An 11,171-nucleotide genomic window follows, 5' to 3' on the forward strand; every position below is an offset into this window, starting at 1 on the left:
GATGAGGGCGAGCAGCGCGTGCGGCCGGGCGCCGGGGGTCCGGGGGCCCGGGGTCCCCCGCCTTCCGCACCGCTCCTCCCTACGGCCACCGCGCCAGGCCTGGAAATACTGCGCACGAGAGCCCGCGCGCGGCCCCGCAGACGCCCCGGGCCCGAAACCTCCGCGGACCGCGCCATCCCCGCCACCGGAAGATGCCCGCGGGCCCCGCCCTGCTTCCGGTTTCCACGCCGCCCGGGAGCGCGGCCAGGCGGAGCCCCGCCCCCTCCCCGGCTCTCGCGACGCCTGCGCTCGGGGCCGCCGCAGGGGCCGACGGGAGCCGCGGCGCGCCGGAGACGGCCAAGATGGCGGTGGCGGCGGCTTCGCTTCGCGGGGCGGTGCTGGGCCCGCGGGGCGCGGGGCTGCCGGGCGCGGGGGCCCGGGGCCTGCTGTGCGGCGCGCGGCTCGGCCAGCTCCCGCTGCGGACGTCTCAGGTGAGCGCTGGGCGCGACCCCGGGCGCCGGGAGGCCCCGCAGCCCTGAAGGTCACGGCGGGGAGGCTCCGGGCGCGGGCCGGGCGGCGAGCGGGCGGCCCCGGCCACCTGGCGCCGCTGCCCCCGCCGGACCCCCGCGCCCTGCCCACCTGGCGCGCCCGGGAGCAGGACCGGCGCGAGGCCTCCGAGCCGCAGAGGCGCCCTGTGCGGAGCGCGGGGGCGGCGGGCGCGCTCGCTGCGGGCTCGGGGCTGGGGGTGACCCGGGGGGCGCGCCCAGGCCCGCCCCGCTCCGGCCTCGCAGACCCGGCCCGCGTCCCGGCGCGACCTCAGCCCGACCTCGGGCGGCTGCTCGTGACCTTGGCCCGCCCGTGTCGCCTGCCGTGCAGCCGCTCCCCCGGGCAGGAGGGGGCGGGCAGGGCGCCCCGCGGACGTGGCCCGCGCCGGGCGAGGGCGGTGGGCGAGGCGGGCGCGGGAGGCCGCCCCGGTGGGGCCTGGTGGGGCCCTGGCAGGCGCTGAGCCGGGCTCTTGCAGGCAGTGCCCCTGTCGTCCAAGGCCGGCCCGTCCCGGGGCCGCAAAGTGATGCTGTCGGCGTTGGGCATGCTGGCGGCGGGGGGCGCGGGGCTCGCCGTGGCTCTGCATTCCGCCGTGAGTGCCAGCGACCTGGAGCTGCACCCCCCCAGCTACCCGTGGTCCCACCGCGGCCTCCTGTCTTCCCTGGACCACACCAGGTGCGCTGCTGGCTGGCTGGGGCAGGGTCTGGGGCACTGGGCGGGGTGGAATCCGTGCCCCTAATCCTGTGCCTGTCTTTAGCATCCGGAGGGGCTTCCAGGTATATAAGCAGGTGTGCTCCTCCTGCCACAGCATGGACTATGTGGCCTACCGCCACCTGGTGGGGGTCTGCTACACCGAAGATGAAGCCAAGGCGCTGGCTGAGGAGGTGAGGGGCCTGGGGGGAGGAGGACCTAGGGATTGGGGTGCCCACTGTGCTGGGCGGCAGGGTCGTGATGGGGCTCTTCGCGGCAGGTGGAGGTTCAGGACGGCCCCAATGAGGATGGAGAGATGTTCATGCGGCCAGGGAAGCTCTCCGACTATTTCCCCAAACCATACCCCAACCCTGAGGCCGCCCGAGCAGCCAATAACGGAGCACTGCCCCCTGACCTCAGCTACATCACTCGAGCTAGGTAGGCGGGCTGCCTGCAGGGTGCGGAGGGGAGTGGGGGGAAGCTCCGTGTGAGCCGGGGCTCAGGAGACTCGGATCGGTCCCAGGCACGGTGGTGAGGACTACGTCTTCTCCCTGCTAACCGGCTACTGTGAGCCACCCACCGGCGTGTCACTGCGAGAAGGCCTCTACTTCAACCCCTACTTCCCTGGACAGGCTATTGGCATGGCGCCTCCCATCTACGATGAAGTCCTGGAGTTTGACGATGGTGAGACGCCCCCACTCTGGGGACCAACAACCTGGGTCCTCTTCCCCCTGTTGGGACGCTTACCCTGCACTCTCCTTGGCTCAGGGTGGGTGTGTCTGAGCCGGGTTAGCATCCGCAGTCCTATCTAGCCTGGGCAGGGGGGTCCCATTGCTTGTACAGCCTTGGTCAGGAGGCCGTCTGACTGTAGAGGGGGATGCTCCAGGGCTACCCTGGGCTGCATAGGGACCCCCAAGAGCAGCCCTTACCACTTACCTTTGGCGCAGGCACCCCAGCTACCATGTCCCAGGTAGCCAAGGACGTGTGTACCTTCCTGCGCTGGGCATCTGAGCCAGAACACGACCATCGGAAACGCATGGGGCTCAAGGTGAAAGGGTTGGGCGTGAGAGCGGGGCTGGGCTTGGGTCCTTTCTGCTTCCTTTCTCTAAGCTTGCCTCGTCCCCAGATGTTGATGATGATGGGCTTGCTATTTCCCCTGATCTACGCCATGAAGCGGCATAAGTGGTCGGTCCTCAAGAGCCGGAAGCTGGCATATCGGCCACCAAAGTGACCCTGCTCCATGGCTGCTCACTGTCTTGCCTGAGGGGGCCCTGGAGCCGAGGAGCCACCCTGGACCTGTTCAGGCCTCAGCTGGCCCTCTTGGCCAAACCCCTCTTTCTTTGGTTAAGAGGGAACGGGGCAAGAGACCAGGTTCTGGTTCAGACCCTTCAGCCCCTGCATCATGGAAATAAATTAAGTTTCTCAACACACACGTTTGAGCTCTTGTGTAATGGGAGCACAAGTCTGCAGGGGCCTCTGGGACTGAGACCCATGCTCTTGAGCTCCCGGAATGTTCATGCCATGTCGTCCAGCCAGCATGTTGCCTGCTGAGTGGGTACTGAGTCCAGTACCAGTTGTGGGCCGGAAAACCGCTGTTAGAGAGGGCCACGGCACCCGACGAGGTGCAGGTACCCAGTCACAGCCACAGAGGGCCTGGCTTGGCCAGCCGCGGCCCAGGGACCTGGTCGGGTAAGCAGCCATCTGTCAGCAGGCTGAACTACTTGGCTTTCATCCCGAAGGCAGCAAGGAGCATTTCATGGGGGAAGAGGCCTGGCCTAAAGTAGGAGCTGCTGGGGAACGGGAAGAGCCCGAAGCCAAGCTGAGGAAGCAGAGCTAGGCAGAGGCTGCCTGGAATGTGCCCCCGGCGTCCTGCCTGGACAGCCAGAAGGGGCAGGATGCAGGGGTTACGGGGTGGCAGCACATGGCCGTGGCTCAGGGCTCCCAGCTTCGGAGTTCTTGTCCCCCAGGAGGGGAGTGTAAGGAGCATCCTGGCTTGAACAGCCCACAGGTGGTGGCCAGAATCTGGGAAGGGTGAGAGCCAGGAGGAGAAAGCAGAGCACCTGCTAGGCAGCTTCTGGGTGGGCAAGAGGAGGAACAGTCAGCGGCCCGAGCGGGATGGGTGCTCTGTGTGCTCTCGGGTCTGGGAAGAGGCCTCAGCCCCATGCTTCTAGGAGCCCTGGGGTTTGGAGTCCCACGTACTGGAGCCACCAGGGCCTGACTGGGTTGCCCCCCAGCTGAGGACCAGGCCCCACCTCCGCCACATTTCATGGCCGTGGGGCTATGCCCTGCTCTCCGTCCTCCCAGCCGCTCGGTCTGCTGACGGGCGCAGAGATGGGGGCACTCAGTTGGCTCAGAAGTGTCTTTAATGACTCCAGATCGCAGCCCTCCACAACCCTGGCCTGATGCTGGTGAGCAGTCAGCAAAAGTCGCCTGAGAGTTTCAGGACAGGCTCCAGGGACCTCGGGCCCGGAGGGATCAGGCCATCCTCTCTCTTCGAGACCTGGGGGTGAGGGCAAGACGGGTCATCCTGCTGGCTTTACCACCGTGCCCCCCCTTACCCTGCTCTGCCCTTGGTACCTTTGGCGGCTGGTGGGTGGAGGCTGCAGGAAGGGGGTCCCAACTGCAGGGCTTCTGGGTGCTGCACATCTCACAGCCGGGTCGGCTGGGGGCATTGATGAATGTGCAGGAAGGGCAGGACCAGCCAGGCTGGGGAGGCGGGGAGACTGCGGCTGCTTCTCTATCCTTCAGCTGCCCAGCAAGTCCCAGGCCCACCCGGCCCAGTCCCTTACCCACCTGAAGGGGGCTGGGGAGGCTGGCTGGCTGAGGCGCTCTGGGCAGCCCCAGTGACTGCGGAAACAGGCGACTTAGTTCCCCATCTGTCTTCTGGGGGCCCAGAGGGCTGCGTCCTGCAGTAGATGAGGTGGGGCTCAGCGCGTGTCAGCTCCCCCTCTCCCTCCCCTCCACGTCAGGCACTAACCTGAGGCCTCTCCGGGCGCTGAGAGCAGATAGAGGAAAGCAGGATCCCCATCCCGCCGGACCCCATACGAAGCAAGGCTGCGCTCGGGCACACACAGGCACTGCCCGATGACCCAGCGCTGCACAGCTGGCGGGAAGCCAAACTCCGAGAACACCTGGGGCCAGAGCATCGAGGCCAGGTAGTGTCACCAGAGCCCCCGGCCCCCAGCAGGTCTCCCCAGCCCCCATGCTTACCTGCTCCTGGAGAGTTGCGATGGTGCAATGGGGGTGAACTTGCAGGGACACGTGGGCAGAGGACGCAGCATCTTCAACTGTGACCTGTAGCCTGGGCCAGAATACAGGTCAGGGGGGAGGCTGAGCACCCCGGAAGGCTGGGACGTCAGAGTGCAGCAGGCCTCACCTGATGGGGCCAGGAGGGAAGCAGGCCTCCCGGAGCCGGACGCTGAGGGCCACGTGATGCTGGGCCAGCAGGGCTGCTGCCTGGGCTGCCCCCTTCTCATCTCCGTCCTCGATGGCCCGGGCCAGGCGCCCCACCAGCTCCTCTGTGGGGGGAGAGAGGCCCATCAGGGCTGAACGCACCCTGCTGCTTCCAACCCCCTCTGCCAGCTGCCTTTACCTTTCTCCGGAGAGTCTCCAGGGCTCCAGCAAAGATCCACCTTGGGTTGTGGGGTCTGGAGTGTGGGCACTTCGGGGGGGCTGGGTGGGGACACAGGGCATGTGTCTGGGCCCAGGGCTTGGGGCAGGCTGCCTAGGAGGGAAGATGTGGGGTGGGCAGGGGTCTCCTGAGATCAGAAGGCCTGACGTCTGGTGTCGGTTTCCAGGACACGTGCCCTCCCTGCTTACCTCAGCCCACGCCAGGGCCCTGGACCACACGTTAAGCAAGACCTCCCCCAACCTTGGCCCTTGCAAACCCCTAAAACGTCCCTGCCAACCCCTCGGAGCTGCAGCTGCACCTGGCTTTTCCTTGGGCTCCACCTTGCTCCTGTCTAGCCCCACCAGGCCCTTCCACCAGAGCTTGGCCACTTCTCGCCTCGACTGGCCCCACGAGCCTGCCAGGGATGCTCCCTTGGCACCCAGAGCCCCGCAGTTAGGGTGGTCTCCCCCTGGTGCCTCAGGGACCTCCATCCTCCCTACTGGCTCTACCGTTGGTACGTCAGCCCAGGACACCTTGGGTGCTCCCGCTCCACACAAACCCTCCTGGGCCCCTGCCTGCAGGGGCCCTGACCGAGCTGGCGGTGCCGCTGTCTGCCCGGCTTACCTCCCACGTGAGGCCCAGCCCACCCACTGCTGACGCAGCTCCTGTGACGGCCTCAGCCCTCAGTATTCGCAGCTGTCTGCCCCCTGACCCGGCCTGACCTGGCCCTGACTTGGCTGAGCCCCGGGATCACATGCACACTCATGCCTGGGGGCTTTCGGACCTGCCGCTTCCCGGCCACATGGGTGAAGGGTCCACTAGGATCTTCAAGTTTCACCTTAATGAAGCTTTCCCTGCCATCCTACTTAAAATACAAACCCCTCCCAGCGCTCTAATCTCCTCCACCATCTGAAAAGATCTTACTTATTTTTGTTTCAATTATATATATATATACATATACATTTTTTAGGAAGTGAAGAGTGAGTGGGAGAGAGAATCTCAAGCAGACTCCCTACTGGGCGCAGAGCCTGACTTGGGCTCCTTCCCGTGAACCCTGAGATCGTGATCTGAGCTGAAATCAAGCGTCAGACGCTCAGCCGACTGAGCTGCCCAGGAGCTCCCCAACCTACTTAGTTGAGAGGCACCTGGCTGGTTCCACTGGTGGGCCATGTGACTTGATCTTGGCGTTGTGAGTTCAAGCCCCATGTTGGGTGTAGGGATAACTTAAATAAATACGGGCGCCTGGGTGGCTCTGTCAGCTAACCGTCAGCTAAGTGTCTACCTTCAGCTCAGGTCGTGACCCCCGGGGCCTGGGATGAGCCCTGCAGGCTGCGGCTCTCTGCTCAGTGGGGAGCCTGCTTCTCCCTCTCCCTCTGCCCCCTGCTGTGTGTGCACCCGCTCTCTAATAAGTAAAGTCTTTAAAAAATAATACATACTTTTCACCTAATAAGTATTTTTGGGCCGACACAAGGTCACGGTAGTTCCAAGCGTACAACACGGCGATTCCACAAGTCTGTACCCTACGCTATGCTCCCTGCAGTGCGTGTTTACCTGTCTTAGGTGTCTGCCTCCCTTTTAGGATCTGAGGTTTGATCACGCCACACCCGCGAGGCGTGAAGTGCTCAGTTCAGAGCAGGCGCTGACTACAGGCTGCGCTCTAGGCCTCTCTTCCGCCACCGCATACGGTTTCCTTCTTACTCTCTGGCAGCTCTTCTGACACCTTCGTGGCCTTGTCCTCTGCTCCCTGCATGTCCGCCTGTCACTGCTCTCTTGCTTCGCTCCCCTAGTGAGCTGGGTGACCTTTCCCACCAGCCTTTACCCTTCCGGGCGCGGGTGCCCTGTGCCCTTCCTCCTGGCTAGCCGTGTGCCCCGTGCCCTTGCACGCAGGCTCTGTCTGGGCGCTCCACAGTACTTCTCCCTCCAGCTTTGCCTCAACCACTATGTCCTCCGTCTCGTTAGCCACGAACTCCTGCCAATTCCGTCTCTGGAGAAGCCTCGTCTCCAGCAGGTGCCAGCCAGTGTCGGTAGCTCGGATCCCGCCTGGGCGCCCCGGCTGCCCCAGCCCCAGGCCCGCCTGCCCTGCCCCTGCGCACCTGTCGCCCTCCCCCTCCCGGAGCCTCCCGAAGCCTCCCGGAGCCCGGCTTCCGCCCGCCGCCCCGCGCAGGCTCCAGCGCTCAGCCCCGGCCCGGGCGCGTCCTCGCCGCGGCGCACTGACCATCGCGTCCCTCCATGGCGGCCCGTCGGACCAGGGCGGCCCAGCGCCGAGCGTCCCGGGCGTCGAGGAAGTGCAGGCTCAGGGCGCCGGGCCCTCCCGGCGGAGGCTGCAGCTCATGCCGGCTGGGGCCTCGGACCGTGTAGGAGACGGACTCCAAGGGCCACTCCGAACCGCCCTACGGAAGGCAGAGTCGGGCCACTTAGGCGGCCCCGGGCCGGTCCTCGCGCCGCCGCGCCGCGCCCCCGCCGCCCGCACTCACCGCCCCGGGGCCCGCGCCCAGCAGCTGCAGCCGGAGACGCCCGGGCCGCTCTGGGTCCGCGCTCAGCTGCAGCCTCCGCAGCTGCGCCTCGGCGTCCGGGCCCGCGCCCAGCGGCCTCACCGTGGCCTGCACCGCCAGCAGCACGGCGGCCGGGCCCGGGCCCGAGGGCGGCGCCATCCCATCTCCGGTCCGGCCGCGCTTCCGTGGGCTCGGGGCTCCGAGCGCCTCGGCCGACCGGAAACTGGGGCCGCGCGCTTGGGGTTCCGGCCGACACCAGAGGGTCGGAGCGCCAGCCTCCCGGTCCCGCTGGGCCCGGGACCCACACGGCCCGGAGGCTCGGCGGCGGAGGCGTGGTCCAACGGTCCGGGCCCGCCCCCCCGCGCCCGGCCGGTGCGGGACGCAGTCCCCGGGCTCCTTCCGGCCCGCCCCCCGCCCCGCCGGCCCACCCCGGGGGCCGCCAGCCACTCTCGGGAGCGCGGGCCGACAGCAGGGGCGGGACGCGCGAGGGGTGGCAGCCAATGAGCGCCAGGGGAGGAGGCGGGCTCGCGCGGCCCGGAGCGTGACGGACAGGCGGCGCAGCCAGTCGGAGCGGACGCGAGGAGTGAGCGACGTCAGCCGTCCCCAATGGCGCTCCGAGCTCCAGGTCCCGACGGCCGGAGCGGGCCACTCAGGGGCGGGGGGCCGGGCCTTGCGGACGCTTGTTGTTGTCCGGCCCGGGGAAGCAGAGGTCGCTCGGCCGCTCCTGCGCTCGTCCGGGCCTCGGGTGGCGGTCGGCGGGCAGGTCGGTCGCGGCAGTCGGTCGCCGTGCAGGGGCGAGGCTATGTCGCGGTGGCAGCCCGGCAGGGCCGGCAGGGCCGGGAGTAACGGGACGTCGCCGCGGAGCCTCTTCCCCCGGATACAGTGCGGCCCGAACGGAGGCCGCGCCGCCGCCCTCCGGTCCTGAGGAGCCCGCGCTGCCCGGAGCCCACAGCGCCCTCTTACCCGCGCCGACGTCCGCCGGCCCGACCCGGCCCGGCCCCCGCGAGCGCCGCGCCAGCAGGTGGGTGTCCGCCCGGCGCCGGGCGCCCAGGCCAGGCCTCCAGAACTCCAGCCCCCAGCGGACTTGGCGCCGGCGCGCGTGCGCGGCCCGGGGCGCGCGGCCTCCTGGGACGTGTAGTTCTCCGCGGCGGGCTCGGGGCTTTCCTTGGCCCCGGGCGGAGAGGCGGGTTCGGCCGCCTGACCCCGGAGCGCCCCGCGGCCGGCCCCGGGCCCTACGGGGGTCCTGCGGCCTGCCTCTGCCTCTGTTCCGAGGAGCTCGGCGCACTTGCGGAGAGGAACGGAGAAGCCTATGGGTTTCCTGTGCGCCTCCCTGGGGAGCCCGTAGGACAGGGGAGAGCGCTGCCCAGGTGACCGACCGCAGGCCCCCGCCTCGGTGTTCGGGTCCTCACCGGGCGCAGGAGTCGGCCCCTGGGCTACTGCAGGGATCCCGCGGGCTCGCGGCGACGCCCCCCACCCCCCATGGTGGGTGATGCTCTTGCGGCGGGACGGCCGTATCCCGGGAGATGAAGCCCCGGACCCTAGCATGAGCGGGACCCCAGGGCGCCCTGGGTGTCGGGGCGGGGAGCAGGGGCTGGCGGAGCTGGAGTTTCGGCTTGCCACCCTCAGGTAACAGGATCTGCTCTGCCTCTCCTGCCCCTGCCGACGGCAGGGGAAGGACCCAGCTTGTTGCTAACGGCTCCACTTGCCATCAGGGAGGCCAAAGGCTGAGCCCCAGGGCCCAGGTCCTCATAGACTGGCCTCCTGTCCTCAGGCAGCACTAGCCCCTCTGAGCACAGGACCCCCCTCCCCCCCAAGGACATGAAGCTGTTGGAGAACTCCAGCTTTGAGGCCATCAACTCACAGCTGACAGTGGAGACCGGTGATGCCCACATCATCGGCAGGTGAGGCCTGGCCTCCGAGGGCTCGCGTCTCCCAGGTCACCGTGGCCCTGCGTTGAGCCCTGTGGGTGGCAGGCTCCATGGTCCCCCCTGCCCCCTGCAGGATCGAGAGCTACTCATGTAAGATGGCAGGAGACGACAAGCACATGTTTAAGCAGTTCTGCCAGGAGGGCCAGCCCCACGTGCTGGAGGCACTGTCTCCACCCCAGACCTCAGGCCTCAGTCCCAGCAGGTGAGCCGGGGCAGAGTCTGCCCGCCGGGGGCCATGGGGTGCAGCGCCTGTGGGCTCATGCTCTTCTCCGCGCAGACTGAGCAAGAGCCAGGGTGGTGAGGACGAAGGCCCACTGAGCGACAAGTGCAGCCGCAAGACCCTCTTCTACTTGATTGCCACGCTCAACGAGTCCTTCCGGCCTGACTACGACTTCAGCACAGCCCGAAGCCACGAGTTCAGCAGGGAACCCAGCCTCAGCTGGGTGAGGGCCGGGTCAGGGGTGGGGCCCGCAGCCCCCAGCTGTCCTTACCACCCTGCCTACTTCATTGGCCCCTGGCTCTGCCCCGATGACGCGTCCTGTCCTGCAGCCTAGTCACCCCGACTGTGACCGCCCTAGGTGGTGAACGCAGTCAACTGCAGTCTGTTTTCGGCGGTGCGGGAGGACTTCAAGGCCTTGAAGCCACAGCTGTGGAACGCGGTGGATGAGGAGATCTGCCTGGCCGAGTGTGACATCTACAGGTAGGCTGGCATCCCTGCAGGTGGGCCCCGGGTGTGTGCGGCACTTGGGCCTTCATACTGCCTCTCGCCTCACGCCCCCCAGTTACAACCCAGACTTGGACTCAGATCCCTTTGGGGAGGATGGCAGCCTCTGGTCCTTCAACTACTTCTTCTACAACAAGCGGCTTAAGCGGATTGTCTTCTTCAGCTGCCGCTCCATCAGGTTAGCACCTTTCGGCCTCCTTTCCCTTAGCTCCTGTGGGGCCCACACACCACTTCCCCCGCTGTGCCCACGCCATTCCTGATTTTGTCCTCCTTGGACCTCCTCCCTGGGGTCAGCAACAGGCCAGGGGTAGGCAGTCCTAAGACCAGTTCCCACACCTCCCCCAGTGGATCCACCTATACTCCCTCGGAGGCAGGCAACGAGCTGGACATGTTGCTGGGGGAGGAGGAGGAGGAGGAGGAGGAGGAGGAGGAGGAGGAAGACGGCGGAGGTGGAGGCAGTGAGGGCGGACCCGAGGAGACCAGCGCCATGGAGGAGGACAGGTGTGTGATGGTTGCTGTGGCCTGGCTCTCTGGAGTCGTGTGGATGGGCAGAGTGGGCACCCTCTGGCCTGATCTGGCTGTCGGCTCCTCTGAGCTCACCGTGCACCGCCTTCTACCCAGGGTCCCGGTGATCTGTATGTGAGGACCAGGAGCAGAGGCCCCAGCTTCATTCAGCTTCACCAGTGCCTGGAACTGCCCACTCCAGGGGCCCCAGGGCCTCCCCAGCTGGTGGCCAGCCCCTGGCCCTGCCTCGGCTCCACACCACCGAGGCCACGCCCACCTAGCCCTTTGGCTCCCGCCTCCAGATGTCTACTTACCCCACAGGCTCCAGCTGCCCCTGCTGTGGTTGGACAATAGCACAGGGCCTGGTGGGAAGAGTCACTGCCCTTTCCCAGTGAACTGACACAGGCAGGGACAGCTGGACTACAGAGTTTATTTTTATATTTTGTGCCGGATCGGGCCTGGGCCTGCACACTCCAGCCCAAAGGGCCTGAGACCCAGTCAGCAGGCCCCTGTGGTCACCACCCTGGGCTCGTCCAGCCCCTGGCGCCCACCTGTACCCCCTCCCCCACCTCGCCCGTTGGGCAGCGTGCACTGAGTGTCACTTTGCTGCAGCTGGTTTGTTTCCAATAAAAATTTCTGTGACTTAGTGGGGACCTAGGCTCTGTGCTGTGTTGGGGGTGGGGTCTGCGTCGAAGGCGGGG

At 67.1% G+C, this 11,171-nt stretch overlaps 3 protein-coding genes across 8 annotated transcripts; 2 read left to right on the forward strand and 1 right to left on the reverse strand.

The window, feature by feature from the left end:
- Nucleotides 1-320: 320 nt before the first annotated feature.
- LOC112662205 (cytochrome c1, heme protein, mitochondrial) lies at nt 321-2,640 on the forward strand. Its single transcript, XM_025450789.3, has 7 exons — nt 321-470; nt 1,001-1,197; nt 1,280-1,406; nt 1,493-1,650; nt 1,736-1,896; nt 2,160-2,260; nt 2,339-2,640. The coding sequence occupies exons 1-7, from the start codon at nt 342-344 to the stop codon at nt 2,441-2,443; spliced, it is 978 nt and encodes a 325-aa protein (XP_025306574.1). The 5' UTR covers nt 321-341; the 3' UTR covers nt 2,444-2,640.
- Nucleotides 2,641-3,557: 917 nt separating this feature from the next.
- On the reverse strand, nt 3,558-7,661 carry SHARPIN (SHANK associated RH domain interactor). 2 transcript variants are annotated; one of them, XM_025450737.3, is made up of 9 exons: nt 7,297-7,661; nt 7,038-7,212; nt 4,805-4,936; nt 4,589-4,730; nt 4,423-4,513; nt 4,190-4,343; nt 4,006-4,118; nt 3,790-3,918; nt 3,558-3,712 (listed from the first exon to the last, which is right to left on the reverse strand). In XM_025450737.3, the coding sequence occupies exons 1-9, from the start codon at nt 7,471-7,473 to the stop codon at nt 3,629-3,631; spliced, it is 1,197 nt and encodes a 398-aa protein (XP_025306522.1). In that variant the 5' UTR covers nt 7,474-7,661; the 3' UTR covers nt 3,558-3,628. The 2 variants fall into 2 exon arrangements, with proteins under 2 accessions (XP_025306522.1, XP_048949181.1); XM_049093224.1 differs by lacking the exon at nt 4,805-4,936.
- Nucleotides 7,662-7,997: 336 nt separating this feature from the next.
- On the forward strand, nt 7,998-11,116 carry MAF1 (MAF1 homolog, negative regulator of RNA polymerase III). 5 transcript variants are annotated; one of them, XM_035713520.2, is made up of 8 exons: nt 7,998-8,335; nt 9,086-9,215; nt 9,316-9,444; nt 9,520-9,685; nt 9,821-9,942; nt 10,025-10,144; nt 10,312-10,467; nt 10,588-11,116. In XM_035713520.2, exons 2-8 carry the CDS (start codon nt 9,133-9,135, stop codon nt 10,607-10,609), a joined length of 798 nt encoding a protein of 265 aa, XP_035569413.1. In that variant the 5' UTR covers nt 7,998-8,335; nt 9,086-9,132; the 3' UTR covers nt 10,610-11,116. The 5 variants fall into 5 exon arrangements, with proteins under 5 accessions (XP_035569413.1, XP_025306584.1, XP_025306582.1 ...); XM_025450799.3 differs by having other exon boundaries at nt 8,193-8,335; nt 9,130-9,215; nt 10,261-10,467; XM_025450797.3 differs by having other exon boundaries at nt 8,195-8,335; nt 10,261-10,467.
- The last annotated feature ends 55 nt before the right edge of the window (nt 11,117-11,171 follow it).

The sequence above is a fragment of the Canis lupus genome, chromosome 13 (genome assembly GCF_003254725.2).
Source record: "Canis lupus dingo isolate Sandy chromosome 13, ASM325472v2, whole genome shotgun sequence".
Taxonomy (NCBI): domain Eukaryota; kingdom Metazoa; phylum Chordata; class Mammalia; order Carnivora; family Canidae; genus Canis; species Canis lupus.

Excerpts from the sequence above, each read along its gene's own strand:
- MAF1 (XM_025450799.3), top strand. The coding sequence starts at position 9,133 with ATGAAGCTGTTGGAGAACTCCAGCTTTGAGGCCATCAACTCACAGCTG. Across the intron at positions 9,216-9,315 it reads GATGCCCACATCATCGGCAG|GATCGAGAGCTACTCATGTA; the intron begins GTGAGGCCTGGC and ends TGCCCCCTGCAG. Across the intron at positions 9,943-10,024 it reads GCCGAGTGTGACATCTACAG|TTACAACCCAGACTTGGACT; the intron begins GTAGGCTGGCAT and ends CACGCCCCCCAG.
- SHARPIN (XM_025450737.3), bottom strand. The coding sequence starts at position 7,473 with ATGGCGCCGCCCTCGGGCCCGGGCCCGGCCGCCGTGCTGCTGGCGGTG. Across the intron at positions 4,731-4,804 it reads TGGAGACTCTCCGGAGAAAG|AGGAGCTGGTGGGGCGCCTG; the intron begins GTAAAGGCAGCT and ends CTCCCCCCACAG. Across the intron at positions 4,344-4,422 it reads TCGCAACTCTCCAGGAGCAG|GTGTTCTCGGAGTTTGGCTT; the intron begins GTAAGCATGGGG and ends CTCTGGCCCCAG.
- LOC112662205 (XM_025450789.3), top strand. The coding sequence starts at position 342 with ATGGCGGTGGCGGCGGCTTCGCTTCGCGGGGCGGTGCTGGGCCCGCGG. Across the intron at positions 1,198-1,279 it reads TCTTCCCTGGACCACACCAG|CATCCGGAGGGGCTTCCAGG; the intron begins GTGCGCTGCTGG and ends GCCTGTCTTTAG. Across the intron at positions 1,897-2,159 it reads AGTCCTGGAGTTTGACGATG|GCACCCCAGCTACCATGTCC; the intron begins GTGAGACGCCCC and ends CCTTTGGCGCAG.